Source organism: Geotrypetes seraphini, chromosome 5 (genome assembly GCF_902459505.1).
Source record: "Geotrypetes seraphini chromosome 5, aGeoSer1.1, whole genome shotgun sequence".
Classification (NCBI taxonomy): Eukaryota; Metazoa; Chordata; class Amphibia; order Gymnophiona; family Dermophiidae; genus Geotrypetes; species Geotrypetes seraphini.
The window spans coordinates 223,810,605-223,836,952 of NC_047088.1; the positions used below are offsets into that span (position 1 = coordinate 223,810,605).

The window sequence follows — 26,348 nt, forward strand, 5'->3', positions numbered from 1 at the left end:
AATATGTTAAGAGACTTTGGACATAGAAATTTTGAGACTGAACGGATTTGACGAAGTCTGTAGAAAGTTGATTTAACAATGTTAATAATGTAATCATGGTTGCTTACCTGTTTCACTTAAACCTGTTGTAAATCCACTTTGAATTTTGATAAGGCGGGATAACAAATTTTTACTAAACTTGGAAACTCGGTACAGTGTTCCCCCAGTCGTTCGCGGTCGGCGGTTCAGGTCATTTGCGGTATTTTCCGTCCACGAAACGCCGACAAGGAGAGGGCAGCGGGAGAGAGCAGCCAGAGCGCCGGCAAGCGCAGGAAATCACTCGCGGTATGCTCCGACCGCCTCTTCCTGCACTAAGTCAGGCCTTATCCAATCAGGAGCTGCTTTGACACGCAGCTGCCTTCTAGTCTCTCCCATGAAAAACCGTATTCATGGTTTTTCAAGATTCACAGGGGTTCCTGGAATGGAACCCCCGCGGATATCGGGGAAGTACTGTATATCTTTTTCAAGATTGGGGGGGGGGAGTGAAGGATGAATTGCCACAGAACAACAGGGAATTTTGTGTTTTGGTCAGAGGAAGGAAGTGGGGTTATGTTGGGTGAGGGCGCCCTAAATACCAGAGATTCTTGGCACATAGGCCCCTTCCCTTCCCCTGTACCTCTTTTACGCTCCCAGCGCGAGCAAAAACCCCAACCTGCTGCTCGCGCCAGCTCTTCCTCCGTCGTCACTTCCTAGTGTGGGTCCTGGAAGAGGAAGAGCCGACGCTGGCACGAGCGGCAGATTGGGGTTGCTGCCCATGCCAGGAACATTAAAGAGGTACAGCAGAAGGGGGCACGCGGTAGTGGGTCCCTCCCCCCTTCCTACGCCACTGCTTAGCATACAGGAAAATCCTGCGTAAGGGTACACTTAAGGCCACTTTTTACCACAGCTCAGTAAAAGTGTCTCTTGGATTGCAAACGCCCTGGAGGACAGGAAAACACCCACTATACCTGAACGTAACTCACCTTGAGCTACAAATGAAAAAAGGTAAACGGGGCCCATCAGTGCGTTAACCTCACCTGTTTGTGAACTTTTGTAAGCTGTTCCAGGTTATTCTCAAGAAAGGAAATTTTCTGCTTCTGGGCAACGCTTCCGCCTCCGTCATCACTATCCAGCTCCACACTCTGTGAAAACAACAAAAGAATCGATACATTCCTAGCTCTTACCAAGAGGAGAAATGGTCGACTTTAAGAGAGAGATATTTTTTTTTTTTTTTAAATCTTTATTAATTTTCCAAAACTAATACAAAGTGCCAAGATTTATACAAACATTAATAATCAAAATAAGCACTTATATTCAATCATTAACAATGCAGAAGAAAAATATCCCTCTCATCCCTTCCAACACATTTAATCAAAGAATAAACCAGAGATATTTCCCCCCCACACACACACTCTGTCCTGGATGTGTATGGAAATATATTAAAATTAAAAGACAACTATAATGAAGTAATGAAAGATGGAAAAGGGTCCCAAACCAGTTTAAATAAATTACTATGCCCCAACATATCAGCATTCATCTTATCATATCTATAGCACAAACATAAACTTGCCCACCAAAAAGTAAAATTAAGGCGATTGCAATTTTTCCAATTGCAAGTTACGATTTGCATGGCTATCCCTGTCATAATTAAGAAAAGCCTGCATTTAGAGCGGTCCATGGGGGGCTTACGTGTAAATATACGTATTTAGGTGGAAGATGATATCTTCTTTTTTAAAGGTCCCTCGGCCACAAGAGGACATCCGCTGAAAATCAGGGGTGGGAAATTTCATGGCGACACCAGGAAGTTCTTCTTCACCGAAAGGGTGGTCGATCGTTGGAATGAACTTCCACTTCAGGTGATTCAGGCCAGAAGCGTGCCGGATTTTAAAAGGAAATGGGATACACATGTGGGATCTCTAGGGGGGTAAAAATGTAGATGGGATACACATGTGGTATCTCTAGGGGGGTAAATTCAAAGGGGTGGAGTTGTTAGAGTGGGCAGACTTGATGGGCTATGGCCCTTTTCTGCCGTCATCTTCTATGTTTCTATAATATGCAGCAATGTTCCACATATAGTTATACAAAATACTGTTCCACATATAGTTAATACAAAATACTTTATGTACTCGTATTGTAAGAGCTTGCTTGTTTAGAACAGTCACTGTGTGTGGCGCAGGGGTTAAAGCTACAGCCTCAGCACCCTGAGGTTGTGGATTCAAACCCACGCTGCTCCTTGTGACCCTGGGCAAGTCACTTAATCCCCCCATTGCCCCAGGTGCATTAGATAGATTGTGAGCCTGCCGGGACAGACAGGGAAAAATGCTTGAGTACCTGAATAAATTCATATAAACTGTTCTGAGCTCCCCTGGGAGAACAGTATAGAAAAGTGAATACATAAAATAAATAAATACACTCCTGCAGAGAGAAGAACCATCGGCTCAGTTGTGATGTGATGTGATGTGTGAATACTGTATGTACTTGTATTGCAAGATCTTGCTTGTATATCAAGTCCAGGATTCCCTTCTGACTCTGTTGGAGTTGCCATGTGTGATTATAGAATTATTCATTACTTGTATGCTATCTGACTACCCTATTTGTCTATTTATGATATCGTATACTGGCAGCTACCATCTCTGTTTTATATGTTATGCTCTATTTTACAAAAAATCTCAATAATATTTGAAATTTTTTTTTTTTTTAAAGTAATAAAATGCTTTGCTTCTCTTGCAAAACACTTGCATACCAAGTTACTTGAAATCCAAGGTTTTACTGTACCTATAAATAATAATTTAGTGATTTGGAAGTCCTCAGTGTGAGCTGCATAAGTCAGAAAAACGCGCAGCGTTCAATACTTATCTCATGCAAGAGCACAAGGCTCAGTGCAGCACACCATCACAGGATCTTCCTGGGTGCGTGATAATACTGATGTAGAGTGTAAACCCACTCAAATAATAATATAAACATGTAAATAGTAATAATAATGGAATGAGTGGAGACCAATCTCAAAAGTGCTACAACACTACCCAGCCCTGCTAAGAGTACATAAATGAAAAACTGATCTTGTGCTGGAAAATGAGTTTGCAGCTCACGGTTCTACTGAGCAAAGTTTCGTCAGGAACCTCCAACTTGCTGCTTGAACAATAACTCTCGGTTTTAAAGAGGAATTTTAAAGTAGAAATTTCAGCAGAGTAAAACCCATGCTTTTGCATGAGATAAGTATTGAATGCTGCACGCTTTTCAGACTTATGCAACTCACACTGAGGACTTCCAAATCACTAAATTATTATTTATAGGTATAGTATAATTGTGTGAGTGGATTCTGTATCTCCTTCAGTGCTCACTTGAAGAACAATTATAGTATTTAACAATATACAATACAGTTTGCTATGGAGCTCATCTGCCAAACCGGACAATTCAGTAGCATACACCAGTGTTTTTCAACCTTTTTTGGGCAAAGGCACACTTGTTTCATGAAAAAAATCACGAGGCACACCACCATTAGAAAAAGTTAAAAAATTTAACTGTGCCTATATTGACTATATATAAATATATAGGAATCAAATAAACACAAAGAAAGTATTTTATAATGCTGCCACCGCCACTGGGGAATAGGCTGCCACTGCTGCCATCGGGAACAGGCCGGCACCGAGTTCTCCCTGCTTCTCTTCCCCGCAGGGCCGACCAACTCTCGCCACCCGTCGTCAATTCTAACGTCGGAGAGGACGTTCTAGGCCAGCCAGGCAGCGATTGGCTGGCCCAGAACGTCCTCTCCGACGTCAGAATTGACGCGAGTGGCGAGAGTTGGCCGGCCCCACAGGGAAAAGCAGGGAGAACTTGGCGCCGGCCTGTTCCCGATGGCGGTGGTGGCACTCAAGTGGCTAAAGAGCCGCAGTTTGCCGGCCTAGGGACAACACTGGAGGATGGCCAGCTGTGCACCCCCTTGGGACGTAAACCCGGGGTGGGGCAGACCGCCCCCCCCCCACCCTGGTATGCCACTATCTGCACCTCACTCCCTCCCTATGACCAAAAATTCTCCTTTCTTCTATTCCCCGTGTACACAACCATCTCTTTCCCTCCCTTCCTCTCTCCAAAGTCCATTCCTTCTGTGTCCAAACACTCATTCCCTCCCCCACCTCAGCATCTCTTTCCCTCCCTTCCTCTCTCCCAAGTCCATTTCTTCTGTGTCCAAAAATGCATTCCCTCCCCCACCTCAGCATCTCTTTCCCTCCCTTCCTCTCTCCCAAGTCCATTTCTTCTGTGTCCAAAAACGCATTCCCTCCCCCACCTCAGCATCTCTTTCCCTCCCTTCCTCTCTCCCAAGTCCATGCCTTCTGTGTCCAAAAACCCATTCCCTCCCCCACCTCAGCATCTCTTTCCCTCCCTTCCTCTCTCCCAAGTTCATGCCTTGTGTCCAAAACGCACTCCCTCCCCCCTTTTGTGTTCCGTGTTTGCCTCCCAGCCCATCTTTGCAACTTTCTCAGCAAAACGAAGCTCAAGCCGCGAGGCTTGTCTTCTGCTTCCTGTCTGCCCTGCCGCACACAAATAGCCGAACGGAAGTATTCTCCGACGTCAGCGCTGACGTCAGAGGGCAGGCTTTGCTTAAGCCCTCCCTCCGACGTCAGCGCTGACATCGGGGAACGCTTGCGATCGGCTATATGTTAGCTGCAGGGCAGGCAGGAACAGAAGACGAGCCTCGCGGCTCGAGATGTATTGAACTCCGCGGGTCCTCCGTCCAGCTCTCTCCTGTCCACGTGGGGCGGACCGCCCCTCTCCCTAGACTGGTGGTACTGCCCTGATGGCGGCCCTGACCGTACGGCACACCAGGCAACATCTCGCGGCACACTAGTGTGCCGCGGAACAGCGGTTGAAAAACACTGGCATACACATCCTTCCTTTCAGATCAACTTTCAGGTTAGCTTTTGGGAGAATGACAGCAGGTGAAGCCATTTGTTTAAATAATTTAACACATCATTTTAGTTTATCTGTTCAAAGGACATGCACAATTAATAAAATTGCTAAAGGTACTTGAGAAGATCCAAGGTTTGATCCCCAACTCAGGTTCTCTCTGCCCTGGATCATCAGGGCACGATAGATAAGAAGTGCTCACAGCCTCTGGGATGAGGAAAGAGGGAGGTGGAAAAACAAACAAACTGTGGTCACTGGTCAAGGGTGCCACCTAGTGGCCAGATTTAGTGTTCATAATTGCTAGGTTTTGGATAGAGCTCTCTTGTACAGCCCTCATTTGAAGGTCTGAAATGACCAGACTAAGCTGGGGAGGATACATTTTATGAAAATAATGGCTTTTGGCATCTGGATCCCAGCCTCAGTTCCAACTGAGCTGGGGCTCAAAGGAGGAAACTGCTGGGTGCATAAATGACAACAACAACAAAAAAAATGCAATGAAATAAGCCATAATCCAAGTCAAAAAAAATCAACATTTTGTGGAACGCTTATTTACATGTGCAATATGAGAACAAAATCCATACTTTCTTAACTCTGGTGGTAAGGTCTTGAACAAAGAGCTTGCGCAGGTTGTGCAGGGTCTGGAGTTCTCTGGCCTGGGAAATAGAGGGAAAAAAAGAGAAGTGTTAGGGAGAGTAGAGCCGTTATACATAAAAGAACCTGGCCTTGTCCATGAAATATGCTACAATGCAAGGTGTATACATGCAGATCTACTAACGTGTACAGCAAAGATATGTATTGAAAGCATTTTTCATACAGGTTTTATCATCATTTATTTAAAACTTCATATACTGCCAAATCAATGCAGGTCAAGGTGGGGTTGTTTGTAGTTGTTAGGTGCCATCGATTCGTGCTCAAGTCCTAGCGCCTTGATGGAATTGCGGATCTAAAAAGGCATCGGTTTTGTGTTAGTCCGAAAAGGTCCTCCAGCGTCATCATCATGGCTGTTTTCAATGTGTCCACTAATAATTTGTTTTGAGGCATAAACGTGAGACTAATAATAAATATATTGAAAATACGTTTTGTCAAATTCAGTTATGAGCAGGGATTCATCCAGACCAAAGGTACATAGATAAAGCTGACAAACTAAAAATCAAAAAGATGAAAAAGATGAAAAGGAGAAAAATAAACCTCAATTGAGGGTCGTTGGGACTACACAAGTACCCAACCATCCACTCATCATCACGGGTTTATAAAAAACTCCAAAACATGTATAAATAGTCAATTCTCACATCTTTCATTCACACGAAATCTTCTTTTTGTTATTTTTCACAGTCTTTTTTTATATAATTTCAGTTTAAATGTCAAGCAATAAAAAAGGCCCGAATCCCAAGCTTAACCACATTAATTGGCGAGGACTACAGCTGAATGTAATCAGTATAAGCAGTTTTTAGAGATATGCAGCATGTATCTGAAATCGTGAAAAAATACACTCATCTGAAATCGAGGGTTTTCACCAAGAGGCTTCCAACTCAAGATCCCGACAGAAAAGACTTTCTGTTTCGCCCGGCGAGGGCTACTTCAGGGGAAAAATGCCAACTCCAATATCTCTCTGCTTCTAATTATCTGCTGGAAATAGAGCCGACTCCTCTCAAGACGGTACAGGGACTGAAAGACGCGCCCGGCTCGAATAAAACACGAACCGGGCGTCTTGACGTCATCAACTACGTGATACATGATAGGCCAAACACACACCCTTCTAACTAACTACAAAACAGACCCCAAGGAGGAACCTTTGAAATAAATTTCAAAGAAACGGCTGCCATTCATAAGCTGTATTCAAGCCAACTGGCTCTAAGGTTTGTAACCGACTAATCCATTGTTGTTCCTTCTGCCATAGCATTCTTCTACTGTCCCCTCTTCTCTGAGTAGGGCGTAGTTTCTCGATAACCCAACATTTTAAGTTCTCAAATCTATGGCCAAATTGGGTACAATGAGCCACTATCGGGGCTGTTAATTTCCGAGTGTTCAAACAGCTTTTATGTTCCGTAATTCTAGTGGTTAAGGTCCTTGATGTTTGACCTATGTATAAACGGTCACATGGACATTGAATCGCATATATTATGTTCACAGATTGGCATGAGGACGTCTGATGTAAAGCGATGCTCTTGCCATCACTGGGATTGATAAAGCTGGAAATAGTCAGCATTATGTCACAATTTGAACAATGGCCACAAGGTTTGTGACCCTGGATGTTATCTGGATTTTCTCCTGTAAAATCTTCCTTAGATGTATGGCATAGTAAATCACTAAGATTTTTATTTCTTGATTGTGAAAAAATAAATCTTTTGTTTTCAAAACAAGGTAGCGTTTTTAATAGGGGAAGATGTTTTTTATATTTCTTAATCACCTGTGATGACATACGAGTTTGTTTAATCACACATGGAATTATAACATCATCTGAATGAGGTCTTTTGTAGTCTAACAATGTTTCTCTAGGATTGTATAACGCACGTTTTTTAGCTCGTTTAACTATGTTTTTAGGATAGTCTCTTAACAATAATTTATGTTCCAATATCTTTGCTTCTTGCGTGAATTTATCCTTGGTGTTACAAATACGACGATACCTGAGAAATTGCGCAAAAGGAATGCTGTTTTTAAGATGAATTGGATGCATGCTATTAAATTTAAGCAATGTGTTTCTGTCAGTTTTTTTGCGATGAACTGAAGTTTCAATGTGCTGATCTTTCATATGGATTTCCACATCTAAAAAACTGATGTTCTCAACACTATATGTCATGGTGAATTTAATGGAATGATGACACTGATTCATTTTGTCATTAAATTCTATAAGTTGTTGCCTAGTCCCCAGCCAGATGATAAAAATATCGTCAATAAATCTCCACCACTTAAAAACATGGTGAAATTCTGGCATGGTATAAATCAGTGTTTCTTCAAACCATGACATATACAAATTCGCAATTGTTGGGGCGAATGAAGCCCCCATTGCTATTCCAGACAGCTGCTTATAGAATTCACCATTGAAAATAAAATAATTATTCTTCAATGCAATTTCACAAAGGTCCTTCAAAAACTTCGTATGTATATTGTCTTGAACCAATTGTGCATTCCATAAAGCTTCCAATACTATCAGAGCTTCTTCTTGTGGGATGCAAGTGTATAATGAACACACATCAAATGTCACCATGATGCACTCCATAGGTAATGTAGATTCCAACTCATTAAGTAGTTTCAAAAAATGTGTAGTGTCTTGTAAATATGATTTAATGGTTTTCAAAAACACTTGTAATTGTTTATCTATATATTTACTTGTCCTTTCCAATAGTGAATCACGAGCTGATACTATTGGTCTGCCTGGTGGACACTGAGTGTTTTTATGGATTTTTGGTAGTAAATAAAATATAGGTACTTTGAAATGCTGAGGAGTGAGAAATTGATATTCTTTTTTAGTAAGAAAACCACTTTTCAGTGCATCTGCACAGATGTTAATAATCTTTTCAAAGATTTCCATCGAAGGATCTTGGTCTAATTTCAGATATACATCGTGATTACACAGTTGAGAATTAGCTTCTGTAATATAGAGATCACAATCTGATTGCAAATCACCCTCTGTGCCTGGTTCCTTCGATCTTTCCAAACACAATGTCCTTTTCCGGTGATCTTTCTCTTTTGATGGTGTGACCAAAGTAAGACAGACGGAGCTTCATCATTTGGGCATCGAGTGACATAGCTGGTTTGATCTATTCTAGAATTGATTTGTTGGCTCTTCTGGCGGTTCACGGCACGGGGTACAATACTCAAAAAAGAGTTTATTTGAAATAAGATAACTGATATAGGACTGATGTAGAAAAAAATATCCCCATTCTCTTAACTAAACCTCAGAGTCACGAACATGGAAGAAAACCTTTTCCTCCTTTACCTTCTAAGTTTTACTTTGCCCATTTGCTACATTTGGGGAGGATCAATTCTGTTCCCTCAGCACCAGAGGATAAGAGTAGATATTGATGTGGGTGAGTGTGAGGTGGGGTATCAGTTAGGGCCAAGGCTCCCACAGGGCAGGGAGAAGGATGCTGCTCTAGAAGCTGGGGACAGAAGTAGAGATTAACACGGGGACAAATTTCTCCCCGTCCCCACAGGAACTCATTTTCCCGTCCCTGCCAGTTTTTTTCCTGTCTCTGCCCCATTCCTGCAAGCTCCGTCCTCATCTACACAAGCCTCAAACACTTTAAAATCCTAACTGTTTGAGGCTTGTGCAATTAAGGCAGAGCTTACAGGAATGGAGCAGGGACAGGAACAGTGACAAAACTCGGGGACGGGGAAATTAAGTTCCTGCGGGGACAGGGACAAATTTGTCCCTGTGTCACTCTCTAGACAGAAGTAGAGTGAAGAGTGTGAAGAGTCGGGGCTTCCCAGCCCTTTGATGCAGGCATGTAAAATTAAAGCAAAACCAAAATATAACTATTAAGAGAAAAATGTGAAAAAAATGCCCCAAACAAACACAAAATGAAACAAAAGTTCTCATTACACACCTTTTACAGGCCAGTTAAGAACACCTATGAAATATAGGCCAATATTCATGAGGAAAACACATCCTATTAGAAAATGTTGGCACCTCTACTGAATGTTCATTATTAGGAACAGTTTTAGATTATACAAAGCCAAGAAATTCAAACAGCATTTTGCTTTTCACATACCACTGTCTCTTCCAGCCCTTTAAGGTCTTCCCTCGCTTGATCCCTTTTATCATTAAGCAGCCTAGGAGAAAAATATTGTAAAATGGAGAAATGGAATACAATTTTCACTGCAAATTTACCCCCTCCTTTTCTTTTTTTTTTTAAACAAAACCACGCAAGAGGTTTTTAGTGCTGGCTGGTGTACTGAATGCTCTGCACTGTTCCGACTGTCATAGAGTTCCTATGAGCATCACAGCAGTGCAGAGCAGTCAGCGTGTCGGCCAGCACTAAAAACTTCTTGCGCGGTTTTGTAAAAAGGGGAGCTCAATGCTGGCGTTAGCATCTAGCACGTGCGGCTATGCGTGCGCTAAAACCGCTAGCGCAGCTTAGTAAAAGGAGCCCTAAGTGACTTGGAGCAAGTCTTTTCACTCTCTATTTCATAAGGTACAAATTAGATTGTAATCTCATTTGGGATGGGACATAATTTTTGTACCTGATTTAACACAACTTGAATTTGGAGAAGGTGACCAATAATCCACTTGTTACCCAGAAGTGCATAAGACAGGGAGATACTTTTAAAACCAATAGGAGGAAATTTTTTTTTCATTCAGAGAATAATTAAACTCTGGAATGCACTGCCAGAGGATGTGGTAAGAGTGGTTAACATAGCTGGTTTAAAATAAAAAAAAATAAAAAGGTTTGGACAAGTTTCCTGAAGGAAAAATCCATAGATTGCTATTGAGACAGACATGGGGGAAGCCACTGATTGCCCTGGATCGGTAACATGGAATGTTGCTACTATTTGGGATTTTGCCAAGTACTTGTGAGCTGGATTGGCCACTGTGAAGACAGGATACTAAGCTAGATGGACCATTGGCTTGACCCAATATGACTGTGGATGACATTTTGAGCTATCAAAATTTTGAAATTTGTTATCTTTTGACCAATGGGTACTTGGGAGAAAAACCAGTGTGAAGAAAAATCTATGATAGATTCACTACCTCATATGCCCACCAAGCTCAGGTGAGGAAGCAAATATTCTATCTTGGATCAGACCAAACTATCAAGCCCCACTATCCTGTTTCCCATAGGGGTCAGTTCAGGTCACAAATACCTGGCAGGATCCTAAAAATAGATATATTCCATATGGGTACTCCAGAACCAAGGTAGATTTGAGGAAATCCACCACTTATATGGAATTTTCCTCCAGAAACTTATCCAATTGGGGTTTTTTTAGACTCAGATATGCTAACTGCTTTAACCACATCCTCTGGCAACAAGTTCCAATAGAATGAAAAAAATATTTCCTTCAATTTGTTTTAAATGTATTTACTTAGCAACTTCATAAGTATGCCCCTTAGGTTTGTAATTTTTGCAGGGGTAAACAATTGATTTGTAGTTATCCATCCCATCCCTTTATCATTTTGGTCACCCTTCTCTGCATCTTTTGTCATTTAACTATATCTTTCTTAAAATGTGGCAACCAGAATTGTACATAATATTCAATCCCTATGAGTATCAGAGCAGCTACGTAGCATGTAGCACTCTGGGCTGCAGTAGAAATCTCTACCACAGCTTGGTACAAAAAAAGGGGGTGGGGTGGGGTGGGGAGGGAGATTAGTTTCTCTGCTATAACCTTGCCCTCCTTTTTATCCATTGATCATCTAATACTTCAAATAACCCCCTCAAAGGCTTCTTGCTTCAAATGAGTTTTATTATGAGTTTTTGTTTCTACAACAAAACTCTTTTCCAGTTCTTTTATTGTCTTCCCCATCAATGTTTTGTCTCTAATTTGCCAATGCTCAGACTATTTCCCATCATCTTCACTTTGATCCATTTCCCCATTTTTAAAAAATGTTTTTTGGGGGGCTATAACATTAGCATTGTATTATAACAGCCTTTTTCACCTCACCTTCTAACCATTCCAGAAGTTGTTTGGCCTTTTTTCCACCTTCTTTAAATGTGTAGAATACATCTGGTCCAGGTGCTTTACCAGCTTCCAAGATGGTATTTTTGAACAATGTCTAGACTCGACATGAACTCTTAACCCCTTTGCTGCCCTGTTTTTTGGGTTTGTTTGTTTTTTTAGTTTTCTTCATTTAGGGATCCTTTTACTAAGGCGCACTAGCCGTTTTAGCGCGAGCTAAACACTAACATTCGCCAACGCGTCCATAGAATATAATGGACGTGTTTGCATTTAGCGTGTGCTAAATCAGCTATCGCACCTTAGTAAAAAAAACCCTTTATTATAGTCCCTCTCTCATCTGAAAGTCAAATGCCATTACAGTAGGTCCCCTCTTATGTTTCTTTCAAACAGATGAATGGTGAATCAATTAAAGAAGCAACAAAATGTCACTGGGCTGAACTGCACAAGTCCAGAAATCAACAAAGATGACGACTGTCGCGGCTGGAATCAGGATGCAAACTTACATGAGCTTTTGCATTTTCATTTCCTGATCCTCTTCCTCAATTTTCAGCTTCTCATAGTCCAGGGTCAGTTTCTCGTGTTGCAGTTTCAATTTCTGATTCAAGCTGAAATCGTAAGGAGGACACAATACATGCCAGTTTGCCACGATTCCACAACCAGTGCTATCAAATGACCTCACATCATGGAAGCTGTAGCACAGGGGTAGGGAACTCCGGTCCTCGCGAGCCGTATTCCAGTCGGGTTTTCAGGATTTCCCCAATGAATATGCATTGAAAGCAGTGCATGCAAATAGATCGCATGCATATTCATTGGGGAAATCCTGAAAACCCGACTGGAATACGGATCTCGAGGACCGGAGTTCCCTACCCCTGCATAGCATATTGGCCCCCTCGGTCTCTTTTTATAACCAGTTCTACCAATGCAGCAAGAGACAACTACCTGCAGCAACAAGATACATGATAGCTCTTCTTCTCCCTCAAGTTCCACTGATAATCTTTAATCCTTCCTGATGCCCAGCATCCTTTCCTCTCCCCACCATGTCTGTTTCTACTCCTTGTCCCCCTATGCCTACTGATATTCTCTTCCTCCCTCCGATGTTCACTGTTTTTCTCTTGCTCCCCTCCCCCCCAAAAAAAAAATTCTGTAGCCCTCTGATAAAACACAATCCTTCAAGATGCCTTTCTTCCCCAGTTTTTCAACTACCAGAAGCACCATCACTATTGAGAAAAGCATATTTAGAAGACAGAGTGAGATATATTAAGAGGAAAAAGGGAGGGGGAGAATTATAGATCATCAAGTGCCAATTTCAGTGCCCAAATCTGGGTGCCAGGACTGAAACAAGATGTAATTCTCAGCAACCAAGTTGGGCACACATCCAACATACTGTGGGGCAAATTTTAGGAATGCCTCTGACTCGCCCAATCACCTCCCGTGGCCACACCGCCTTTTGAGTTGCATGCTATGGGATTTGGGCACACATTGTGATAGACTAGCGTGTAACAAGATGTGCATATAAATTCAAATTGGTGACAATTAGCACCTAATTACTGACACTAACTGGCTTGTTAGCCAATTTAGTTGGCACTATATATAGAATGTGGGGTAAAGTAGTTAAATACTGCATAGCTCTTTGTAGAACAGCTACATATCATCATTATATAGGAGTCGGATCTATAAGGGGATGTCTCTATTAACAATCTAGACTAGAGAATGACACAGTGGTTGTTACCGCGGCTAGCCGCGAGTAGCCGCAGGTAACCCGCCGAAACAGGGAGAGAAAAAATAGTGGTCGCTGTGGGGACACCCCGTGGAGCGGTGAATGGTCTTGTCTCCGCAGTGATGCAATCAAGGATCGCACGGTCCAGCAGCCCCCACCCACCCGATCGCAGCGTTCCGCCATCTCCCTCCCTCCACCTCACCTTAGATGCAGAGTTTGCTGGCTTTCTTTTTCGCCCAGCCGCACGCTTTCAAAAAGCCGCGCATGTACGGCTGCTCAGTTGTTCAATCTTCTCCTCTGCTCCAACTTCCTGTTTCCAGTTGCGTCAGAGGAGAAGATTGAACAACTGAGCAGCCGCACGTGCGCGGCTTTTTGAAAGCGTGCGGCTGGGTGAAAAAGAAAGCCGGCAAACTCAGCATTTAAGGTGAGGTGGAGGGAGGGAGCTGACAGAACGCTGCAATCGGGCGGGAGAGGGCTGCTGGACCGCGCAATCGCGCGTATTCTGGGCACACACTAGGAAGGAGGAAGTGAAAGGGAAAGAGATTCTGGAACAAGGGGATGAAGAGGGAGAGAAAGAAACCCACAGCAGGAAAGAAAGGGGAGGACAGGCAGATGCTGGAAGCAGAGGGGGGGGGGAGAGAAAGAGGGAAAGAAGCTAGATGGGGTTGAAGAGAAGAGACACATTGGTGTGGAAGAGGAAGAGAGGGGAAATCTGGGCACAGGAAGGTAACAGAAACAGAGGGGAAATTATGTGCATGGGGCATAGGGACAGAGACATAAAGGGGACATACATGCCATGGGGATGGTATATGGACACAGGGGGGGGCAATGCCAGATACATAGGGGAGATATTAGAAATGGGGAAAATAGAACACAGAAGCGAGATTGTTTGGGGACTGAGCTCGCAGGCTCCAGTGGCTTGCACAAATTATATTGTAACGTGCCACGAAAGTAAGAGGGAGGGAGGTAGATAGATAGGATGCGCGAGAGGAGCTGAAGGGTGGTAGAAAGGAACAGATGGTGAAGGAGGGAGGGAAGGGTGGTGATGGAAAGGAATAGAACAGACATTGAAGGAGGGTGGGGAGGAACAGACCCTGAAGGGAAATGTGGAAGACAGAGTGAGGAGAAGATGCTGGAAGGGAAGAAGACAGATGCCAGACTATGGGGGAGTGGAGGGAAGAAGATGGGTGCCAGACCAATTGGGGGGGGCTGAAGGGAGAGGCACAGTAACAGAGCAAATGGAAGACACAGAGAGAAGACACACAATGGATGGAAGGAATTGAATGAGAAGATGAGAAAAGCAGAAACCATACAACAAAGGTAGAAAAAAAATTCTATTTTCTTTTTCTTTTTTTTGCTTTAGCATAAAGTAGTATATTAGTTGTGTTGATAAAAATTTATAAACAAAGCCCTGCCAGCTGAACATCTCTTTCTCTAGTTCAGCAGCCAAAACTTTGATTTATAAGGAAGGAATAAGCTAAATATTGCAGTACTGAGACTTGTATGGATGCTGCGGGGACAGGGATGGGGACATGAATGGGATGGCAGTGATGGGACGGTGAAGGGGATGGCGGTGACGGGGCGATGAAGGGAATGGCAGTGACGGGGCGGTGAAGGGGACGGTGGGCCGGGGACGGGGCAGTGACGGGGACAGATTTTTTCCCCATGTCGTTTCTGTAATCTAGACCAGGGGTGGGCAACTCTGGTCCTCGAGGGCCGGAATCCAGTCGGGTTTTCAGGATTTCCCCAATGAAGATGCATGAGATCTATTTGCAAGCACTGCTTTCAATGCATCTTTATTGGGGAAATCCTGAAAACCCGAATGGATTCCGGCTCTCGAGGACCAGAATTGCCCACTCCTGATCTAGACAGTCCAAAAAGAGCAGAGAAATCCAGATCTCCAAACTTTCTAGCATGATTTTTTAATCTTTTTATCCTTTTAGCCGAACATGTTTTATTTCTTCATGTGAAATGACTTCTTATGAGACTCTAACTCCTGAGGTAGGCTGATTCAGCCGAAACACGGCCCATGTCAAGTCAAAGTCTTGATATTCTCTTGCATGACCGCCATTAAAATTTCATTGGTTTGGAGATCTGGACAGCTCTGCTCTTTTTGGACCGTGTATTGTGCGCATACAGAGGCTGATATTCCCTCTTCTCTACTAGCAACCTGCCTGGCTCACTACGTCAGGCCTCATCTCTGGTGGTATTCAAAGCCAGACTAAAAACCCACTTATTTGAAGCTGCATTTAAACACTGACCCAACCAACATATCTGTCTGTCATTCCCTTAATACCACCTTTTAGCCTTCTCTGTGTGTCTGTCATAATTAGATTGTAAGCTCTTCTGAGCAGGGACTGTCTCTTGCATGTACAATGTTTAGCGTTGCGTGGGCCTGGTAGCACTATAGAAATAAATTGTTGTTGCTGTTGTTCTATTTAAGTGACCCAAGGACACACGGTATATAACAGAACCCAATTTCCATTATGGAATACAAGCATAACCTGGTATCAACAGGCCTAACATTTAGGTGACCCCACTTATACCAGCCATAGAGCCAGCATAAGTGCAGGCACATAAATATGACAAAGACACATATAACATACATTATTCATTAAGTTACTCGTGCAAGTGGCAGCCGTGTCCATGTCCTGCTCTACCTCTGTGCATACCCCTTTGCAAATACACACTATTTTGCAATAGAAGGCCCAGGTGCCCTGCTAGCATTTATGCTGGTATGTGGGCACATGCTATGTGTTAAGGCTAGTATTCGAGACATTAATATTTAGATTTTAAATGTGACTTCCGTTGTTAAAACTTGATCTGATTATCATTTATACAGGGTACCCAGAAAAACACTGCTTGATTTTAAATGGTCGCAAAACCAAAATTTATTGGAATATTCTTTCACCTTTGAGGCTTCAGTTTCATCAACTCATAAAGTTTCATATGGTGTCTGTTGATTACATACACTCGATGTACGCCCCACCTGTTACTCGGCAAACATCGATGTGGTAATCGAGCTCGGACCAGATTCTCCGAAGCATATCCGGCGTGATCGCATTTATAGCTTCAGTGATGCGAGTAGTGAAGGTAGTGTACTCTGTCTTTCATGTACCCCCAAAGGAAAAAGTCTCAGGGGCCACTTGAGGAACACCTGGTCATTTTATCACGTTGCATTGTCTGAAGGTTGTAACTTCTGCACAACTGTAGCTGATAAGGGTGAACGTGCAAGCGATTGTGTAAGATCTTGCTAACCGTGCTTTTGGGGACTTATATTTGCTGTCATCTTATTTATAAACATATGCCAATAAGTTTTGATCTTGTAACCATTTAAAAATCAAGGAGTGTTTTTTGTGGGCACCCTGTATAATAAACAATCTCTAAGAAAATTTTTTCCTTTATTTTATTTTTTTTTAAATATATGAAGTGTAGAAAAAAATCTAGGCCTTCCTCAGAGAAGCAAATTACCTCTAGATTAGTAAAACTTGAGGAAAGGAACTCACTCTTTGAACTCATCGATGGTCTTCTGCTTGTCATCTATCTCATCGCGCAGTCGGGACAGCTGCTTCTGATGCACTTCCCTGTGGTTCTCCATCTGCTGCTCCAGAGTATTCTAAAGTTTAATCCATCAATGGAGGGAAGGTGAAAATCAGAGTGGCTACATTTAGGGGGTCCTTATACTAAGCCGCAGTAAGCAGACATAACATCACAAATTCATTTATATGCCACAGTAGCTTCTCAGTTCAATGCAGTTAACAACAATCAAGAGACTGTACAAGCACAGAGTATTAGAATCACATTGAGAAGAATTTGTCAAATAAGCAGGTCTTTAGCATGTTTCTGAAGGAAAGATAGGAGCCAGAGTTTGTTATCAGGACAGAAAAGGGTTTATCTCAGGGATCTCAAAGTCCCTCCTTGAGGGCCGCAATCCAGTCGGGTTTTCAGGATTTCCCCAATGAACATGCATTGAAAGCAGTGCATGCACATAGATCTCATGCATATTCATTGGGGAAATCCTAAAAACCCGACTGGATTGCGGCCCTCAAGGAGGGACTTTGAGACCCCTGGTTTATCTCATGATCCAGCTTGAAACGATAAAATTCTATGGAAAAATCTTTTGTATATGCAACCTTTTACAGTAGGAAATGTAAATAATCTAAAATGCCGAGAAAAACGTTTTCTGTCAGTAAATTTAAAGTGATCAATAATATAATCAGGTATAATGCCAAACAGTGTCATGGAACGGGCACATTAAACTCTTGAAAAATATTCTTGCCTCAACTGGGAGCCAATGTAACTTCCGATAGAATTTAGTTACATGATCAAATTTTTTCAAGTTGAAAATCAACCGAACAGCCATGTCAACCCGATATTGAACTTAAAGACAATTAACAGAACAAGGGAGCTCACTAAACCACAGGGTGTACAAAGTGTTCCATCACAACGTTTTAAAAATATTTTCAGACCTTATTCCAAGGGGTTCCCAAACCTGTCCTGGAGTAACCCCAGCCATTCTGATTTTCAGGATATCCACAATGGGCCTGGTTCAATAAATGGCATCTAGATTGAGGGCAACTAGCTGAATTCCACATGGAACTCAAAATTGATTAAATAAGCTTAATTGGCATGGTTAACTGACCACACTATTAAAAGCTCATTAAAAAAAATTAAACATTTGTTAAGAGCTCCGTGTGGAACTCGGAGCAGTATCTATCGATGTCCAATTTGAGGCGCCTATCAGCAGCCGACGACGACTACCTGAAAAGTGGGCATGGTTAGGGATGGAGAATGGGAGTGGTATGACTTAGGCGCTGGTAAATTACACCACGAAAACCCTGGCCTAATATAGCAGCGCCTAAGTTGAGTTAGACTCTGTAAATGGCTGAGCGGTGGCTAGGAGATAGGTGCCACTTATAGAATCAGGCCCAATGTGCATGTAGGTCGGAGATTAATTTGCCCATCAAGGAAGTGATGTATGCATTGATCTTATGAATATTCATTGTGGATATTCTGAAAATCTGCTGGCTGGTATTTCCCCAGGACAGGTTTGTGAATCACTGACCTATACTATCCTTTAAGACAGTGAATCGCAAACTGTGTGCCACGGCGAGACTGCAGGTGTTCAGTGGGTCGCTGAACGTGCCTCTTGCGGAGAGAAGCACATCCTATACCTATAGACAGTCAGCCAGCACTAGCGCCTCTCCTTCCCCCCAGCACCTCCCCTCCTCGCCACACCTCTCCTGTTGAGCACTCCCCCAACCCCTACTGGCAGCTCAGGGTCTGCCTGCAAGACCTTCACACACGTGCAGACGTCAGTGTGATGACATCACACATGCGCACGGCATCACTGTGTTGACGTCCAAGCCATTCCAGGTGCCCTCCAGCCGCGGCCCCCTGTTTAGAGAGTCGTGGCTCCGGATACTGCTTTAAGAAAAGACAACCCATAATCGCATGACATTACCTTCATTTCCTCTGCATCTTGGAGTAGAGTCAAATGTTCTTTTTCTTTATCTTTAAAGGAGACTTCATGCATTTTTTCTGTTAACAAACAAAAGAAATCCATTTATTCACTCAGTAGCAAGTTTCCAAGTTTTATTAAAATTTTGATATAACGCTTATTAAAAGTTTCTAAGTGATTTCAGAATAAAATTGGGGGAAAAGAACATATAAAAACAGGCATCGACTTTAACTTACTTGAAGCTCAGAGAAGTAAGGGTAGAACTACAAATTAATACAGAAAAGAAGAACAAAAAAAGGGCTAAAAACAATAGGGTAAAGGGTTAAAAGTCGTCAGAATGAGGCTTGAGTTGCAATATTGTGACTTGTGTTGCTTGAAAATTGGAAGACGTATCTAAGTATATCCGACCTCGAATGCATCTCTGAAAAGAAGAGCTTTTAAATCTTTCTAACATTTGGGTCCTTTTACTAAGGCGTGGTTAACCTTTTTAGCGCGCGCTAAATGCTAACACGGCCATTATAGTCTATGCGTTAGTGTTTAGCGTGCGCTAAAACGGCCAGTGCGCCTTAGTAAAAGGACCATTGTTTCTTCTCTGATATGGGCTGAAAAACAAACATATGGAGAGGCATTGGCATCGTGAGGGTAGGAGGCAGCTGGGGGTGGGGCCTACCCCTCCTCCCCGTCACACTTGCGCCCTCCATTCCCCTCCCCCCATGCCTCTTTAAATCTTTTCCGGCGTGAGCAGTTTCTCCTGCTTGCGCTGGCGTTGGCTCTCTCGCCAACGTCACTTCCAGGTCCCGCAACCCGGACGTGATTTCAGAAGAGCAGAAAGCTCGAGAATGTGTTCGTGCTGGAGAAGATTTAAAGAGGAACCGAGGGGAGTGCAAGCATTGTGTGGGGGGAACAGAGAGGGGCCGACGTCCCTACCAAGATGGCACCTGGGGTGGACCGCCCCCCCCCCCCCTTATTATGCCACTGTATGGAGGCTGGTTCTACAAAATTAAACATGAGGATACTGGTTTGAGGAACAAGTATAATAGTCTTTGGATACATAACTGAAAGAGAGACATGTCCCAAAAGGCTACCGATACCAGAATATTATACTAAAGAAGCATGCAGTCACAACAGATTAAAAACTAACTAGGACTTTTCTAAGAGAAAAAAGGATGAAACCAAGATGGTTCCAAAGCAAAGAGGTTCCTAAATATTCTTTGGAATAAGATATGACCATTGAACTCTGGAAGACAAAGAACCGAAGTGGCTCTGCATGACACCGCAACCTGTGCATTAGTGGTGTATAGGAATGAGTCTGCAGTCAGCAGGCAAGCACTCTAAAGCAATGGTTCCCAACCTTGTCCTGGAGTAGAGGTCTGCACGGGAACGGGGATCGCGGGAATCCCCCCTAACCCACGGGACTCTCACGGGGACCCCCCTCTGGCCCACGGGACTCCCACGGGGACGGAAGGCTTTGGAAGCAGGGTTCGGCCATATAATATAATGGATACTTCAGCCTTAGTAAAAGAGGGGGTTTATAAGTTAATTACCTGAACATAAAACAAAAAAAGGGTTCCACCAAAGAGATTCTACAAGGAAAACAGCAGCGCAAACACAAAAGAAATTGTGGAATTGATGATCCTGTCAGAAGTAATTGCTGCTTTTTATGGGGACGGGCGGGGATGGAGGTAATTCCTTGTGGTGATGGGTGGGGACGGAGAGGATCCTGATGGGGACAGGTGGGGACGGAGAGGATCCTGACGGGGATGGGTGGGGACGGAGAGCATCCTGGCGGGGATGGGAGGGATTCTGTCCCCGCACAACTCTCTATCCTAGAATACCACCAGCCAGTCAGGTTTTCATGGGGCGGATTTGCATGCCTGTCACCTCCATTATATGCAAATCTCTCTCATGCATATTCATTACAGCTATCATGAAAACCCAACTGGCTGGTGGTCTTCCAGGACAGGTTTGGGAACCACTGCAGAATGGTGATAAAAGATTTCATTCAAAAATGAAGGTCTCATACTACAGTGCCTGATGTGGACCAGGGTTCCCCCAAACACAAGGCTGTGACAGAGGCAACTAAAGATACATATACCGGGTTATCTCTCATTAATAAACAGCCAATAAATTGGAGATTACTAAAAAAGCTCCCAACAAATAAATGTTAAAAGAAAAAAAAAAGGATTTTATTCAACAAGTGAAGTATCACCATTCTAAAGTGCGATCTGCTCTTTTGGAGCGCCTAGGTTCACTCACTGTGCAAGAAAGCCACTCAAGCTTGGAGAGTGTTTTGATTATTTTTCCAGCCCCATTCCCCACTGCTTGTCCTCCAAGAATAACTGCTACACAGAATAAAAGCAATGGTACAAAATAAAAAAAGACCTAATGTATTTACAGCGATATAACTGAGTAACCCAAGATGCACTAAAATAATTCCTTTTTTTTTGCTAAAATATCCCACAAGCAAAAGGTTTTAAAAAAATGCATTAGTCTCTCTATTTACGGAGCATCGTAACCCACAACAAATTGAACCAGAAAAAGTAACAATCTGATTTACCTTCCAAATTACTTCCAGAATAGCGAAGAGAATTTGGTGGAACTGGGGACAAAGGAAAGCCTCAAACTATCGAAGAAAACCTTTGAGAGTTTAATGCATGAAAGCTATTTCACAAAAAGTAGGAAATTAATTTAGAGGCCTTTTAACTATAGTTTAGCGTGCGCTAACGAAATTAACAGGTGCTAAAAGCTAAGAAATGCGTAGGTATAAAATGGGTTTCTTAGCATGCAGCACATGTGCTAAAAAACTTTAGTAAAAGCTTAATGTTTTCCCTCACACATTTGAAAGACAGAATGTCTCATCATGTGACATCAGAATGACAGAATGATTCATCATGGGACATTTCAGCACAGCTGCAATAAAACAGCTATGCTGACTCATCCCCTTCTGTCGTCACCACAGACAGGAGCAGGGAGAGGTGTCGGTGGATCACAGATGGGGGGGGATCAGGCCATGCTGACTCATCCCTTTCAAGGTGCTGGCATATCACAAACAGGGGGAGGGAGAGGAAAATCTTTGGGGGGGCATCACCTAAGAGGTGCCAGATCATGAATCATTCCCTTCTAGGAGAGGTGCTGGCAGATCGTGGACAGGGAGGGGGAAGAACTGGGGGGGGGGGGCTTTGCCCCTCTCACGCCCACAATGCAGTCAGCCTGAGATTCAAGGAATCAAGGAAACTCTTATATCTTGGCATCCCAAGTCCTCTAAATTTTCTTCACATTTCTACCTCTAACCCTCTGTTGTAGTTCCTTCCTATTTCTCCTACTGTAAACCGCGTCGAGCTCTACGAACGTGGAGATGATGCGGTATACAAACCTAAGGATTAGATTAGATTAGATTAGATTCCTACCATGCTGTTAACTCCCAGATCCATCGAATCTTTGGCGCACCAACAGTCCCACCCCAACATTTGCATATAAGAGCATAAGATTTGCCGCTGCTGGGTCAGACCAGTGGTCCATCGTGTCCAGCAGTCCGCTCATGCGGCAGCCCTTAGGTCAAAGATCAGTGTCCTATTAGAGTTTAGCCTTACTTGCATTTGTGCTGTTCTAGTAGGAAGTTATTCAACCTTGTCTTGAATCCCTGAGGAGTGTTTTCCCCTATAACAGCCTCCGGAAGAGCATTCCAGGTTTCTACCACTCTCTGGGACAAATTTGCACCACCACTTCCGTCTGTTTTAGACCTTACCATTAGCTTTAAAATGCTTTTGAAATCCAGCGAGCTGACGTTCTGCTTGCAATTTTCTGGGTAGGTTTGTCTGCGCGTGATAGTCTCACGCGGTTTCGTCTACGAGCTGTAAAAACTGGCCTTTTTCACACTTAGGCAGGTTTTTTCCCACCAACTTAGGCTTGTTTTTACCATTGCTGGAAAATGGCTAATTTTCCATTAATTGCCACGCATTAACGTTGCCAATAATGTTCGTGGCCAGTTAGCGCGTGAGCCCCTACCTATCTTGTAGGTGGCTAAAAGCTCGCATGCTAATCAGTTAGCGCACTTTCATGTGGCTGTGCTGATTTACACCGACATGCCTGCTTTGCACCCCAGATGCACTACTTCAGAGATGAATTAAAAAAATATTAGCATGTGGTTTGCGGGCACACATCGGGCTTACATCGCAGGACGCCTCAGCGCATCCTATGAGAAGCCCTTTTAAGCTGCAGTAAGTGTGCGTTAGCACTTACAGAATGTGGCTAAGTATAAGGAGCCATAAATGATCCGCCCAGGCTTACACGAAGGGAAGGGGATTTGGACTTGTAATCTGCCTTTTTGTAGTTAATACAGCCACACTTGAAGGGGTTTTTACATACAGGTATTTCAAGCATTTTCCATATCTGTCCCACTGGACTCACAATGGGGCAGTGGAGGATTAAGTGATTTGCCCAGGGTCATAGGGAGTAGCACGGGCTTTGAACCCACAACCTCAGAGTGCTGAGGCTGTAGCTCTAACCACTGCGCCACACTCTCCTTCAAGTGAGTGTGACTCTGAACACCAGCTTCCCTGGTTCCCAGCCTGCTGGTCAAACCATTAGGTTACTATCCAAATAACTCTGAAATTTCTCAAGGCTCCATTCTTTCTCCATTGTTATTCAATATCTACATGGCCCCTTTATTAACATTGTGCCAATCAATTGGTTTTACAGCATATGCAGATGATTTCCAAATCATAAATCCCATTGATCCATCTAATATCAATGACCTTTTTGCTATAAATTTGAAACTTGACCGTATTAACGGTTGGTTAAAAACAAATATGTTATCTCTTAATATTCCTAAAACCAATAGTCTCTTTTTTTCCATGGAAAGATAGCATTCAAATTATATCTCCAATATGTATTAATAACAGTCCAATCAAATCAGTCGACATGATTAAAATCTTAGGTATAACTATAGACAAACGACTCAACTTTCGTTCACAAATAGGTTCTGTGGTAAGAAGCTGTTTTTATAAACTTAGAATGATTAGATCTCTGGCAAAAATCCTTGAACCATCATCAATTAATATTTTAATTCATTCACTTATCTCGAAAATAGATTATTGTAACTCCTTATATCAGGGAATCTGTCGGAAAGATATCAGGTGCTCACAATTAGTACAAAATACTGCCATCAAAGTGATTACAAACTCTGGAAAATGCGAACACGTTACTCCTCTTTCTAAAAAAGCCCATTGGCTCCCAGTCCAATACAGGATGACTTACAAGATTGCCCTTTTAATATTCAAAATCCTCAAAACCAAAGAACCAGCATTCCTCGATAAAAATCTTATACCTTATGAATCTAATAGAGCTTTAAGATCCTCCGGACAGTATCTACTTTGTGTTCCCTCTTTAAAAATAATAAATACCCGTGGAACAACAGTATTCTCAGTTACCACACCCACACTCTAGAATGCATGACCCACTTATCTTTGGGCAGAGCAGAACTTAGATAAATTTAAAGGAGCTTTAAAAAGCTTCTGATTCATTGATGCTTTTGGCTAACTATGCTACTATTCTTTTCTTATTGAACCCCTTAGTCCTTTTGTTTTTTCCCATGTATGTTTTCTTTTCTATATTTATTGTAGTTTGAATCCTATTCAAATCCTATTCAAGTTCGCGTGCTTCTATTACAAAACTGTCTTTGGGCTATCTCCGAGCTACCTCACCCCTCATTTCATCCTGAACTGCAACAAAAAGAACTCCCGCAGAATCAATCTTTTCGCCTTCCCCTCCCTAAAACTTTGTCACCTCAAAAGGTTCTTCGACAAAACCTTCGCCTTCCAGGCAGCCAAACAGAACACTTGGCTAGCCCAAATTCTGCTCAAGGCCCACTCCTACCTTGATTTCCGAAAAACACTCAAAACGCATTTATTCCACGCTCAATATCCCTAATCCCATCTCTTCCATTTCTCTCTCCCCTCCCTCAAACGACCCAACTCGCCCGGTCCCCTCCCCCCCTCTTTTAGATCTCCTCCATCTCACTAACTCCAATGACCTACTCATTCCCCCCCTCTCATGCCCATCTTTATCACCTCATTGCCTGTAATTATGATCAACTGTAACCATGATCAATTGTAATTTCTTGTTAATTTTGTTCCAATACCTTCTTTACTTGTAAAGATAGTTTATTGTAATTTCTTATTAAGTTTTGTTTAATTGATGTGAACCGCCTAGAACTCCCTGGGTATGGCGGTATACAAAAATAAAGTTATTATTATTATTATTATTCTCCCCCCATCCTTTTGTTCTTATTACATTTATTTTGTGTCTTGTTCGTCTGAGTATATTTCGTCTGTTTATTTATTGTAAATTTGAAAATTAATAGAGAATAAAAAATAAAAAAATACTGTTGTTTTAAATTGTTTTTATTTCTGTTCTTACCCCTATTTTATTGCTGTAATACGCTTAGTATTTTGATAAGCGTTTAATCAAATTTACAAGAAACTTGGAAACTTACTTCTTGAGCCAACACAAACAGCAAAACGATGAATAATAATAATAATAATAATTTTATTCTTATATACCGCCATACCCAGCGAGTTCTAGGCGGTTTACATCAGTTAGATTAGGATATGCATAGTCAAGCAGATTTACAACTATTTATCAGAATTACAACTTTGATCGAACTGGACAAAGGAAGTGAAAAGTAGGGAAACAGGGATGGCATCGTGAAGGAGGAGATGTGGAGGGGGAGGCGAATTGTTATTGTCGGAGGGGGGGACAATTAGGGTCTTGTTTGCTGAATAGGTAGGTTTTAAGTAATTTTCTGAAGCCGAGGTAAGTGGGGGCCTCGAGTATCATTTGGGCTAGCCATGGGTTCAGCTTAGCTGCTTGGAAGGCGAAGGTTATGGCATATGTTTATTTACTGGTATTTATTTTATTTGGATTTAAATCACACCTTATTCAGTGGTCGCTCAAGGTAAGAGTTACAGTCAAGAACTGTAGGTATTTTTCTCTGTCCCTGCAAGGTTTACCATCTAAGGGCTTCTTTTATTAAGATGCGCTAGCGGGGTTAACGCGCGTGATGTTTCATCACGCGCTAACCCCCACGCTGGCCTAAAAACTAACGCCTGCTCAAGAGGAGGCGGTAGCGGCTAGCGCAGCCGGCGGTTTAGCGCGTGGTATTACGTGCATTAAATCGCTAGCGCGCCTTTGTAAAAGGAGCCCTAAGTTTGTACCCAAGGCAATGGAGAGTTAAATGACTTCAATACAACCCAAAACAGAAAGAAGGCCCAATACTCCACAGTGAAAGCAATCCAAACGATGAGAACAAAAACCCCCCCAAAAACACTGTGGATGTGGATGTTCTGAAAGATGATTTATTAGTCACTCGTCACAATAAATACAAATACGAATCCAAATTTATAGTCCGCATATAATTGTCCTACTGGACCCTACACAGTCCGTGTTTCGACGAACACGCCTTCCTCAGAGTTACATAGTAACATAGTAACATAGTAACATAGTAGATGACGGCAGATAAAGACCCGAATGGTCCATCCAGTCTGCCCAACCTGATTCAATTTAAAAAATTTTTTTTTTTTTCTTCTTAGCTATTTCTGGGCGAGAATCCAAAGCTTTACCCGGTACTGT

The 26,348-nt window shown here is 42.6% G+C and overlaps 1 protein-coding gene across 1 annotated transcript in view; it reads right to left on the bottom strand.

The window, feature by feature from the left end:
* KIF5C (kinesin family member 5C) overlaps positions 1-26,348 on the bottom strand; it is a 242,236-nt gene that overhangs the window by 54,041 nt on the left and 161,847 nt on the right. Inside the window, exons 18-23 of the mRNA XM_033946311.1 lie at positions 18,723-18,799; positions 16,765-16,874; positions 12,045-12,146; positions 9,636-9,696; positions 5,505-5,576; positions 1,056-1,160 (exon numbers count right to left, since the gene is read on the bottom strand). Of these exons, the coding sequence (XP_033802202.1) occupies positions 1,056-1,160; positions 5,505-5,576; positions 9,636-9,696; positions 12,045-12,146; positions 16,765-16,874; positions 18,723-18,799 (527 nt within the window). The remainder of the gene's footprint in view (positions 1-1,055; positions 1,161-5,504; positions 5,577-9,635; positions 9,697-12,044; positions 12,147-16,764; positions 16,875-18,722; positions 18,800-26,348) is intronic.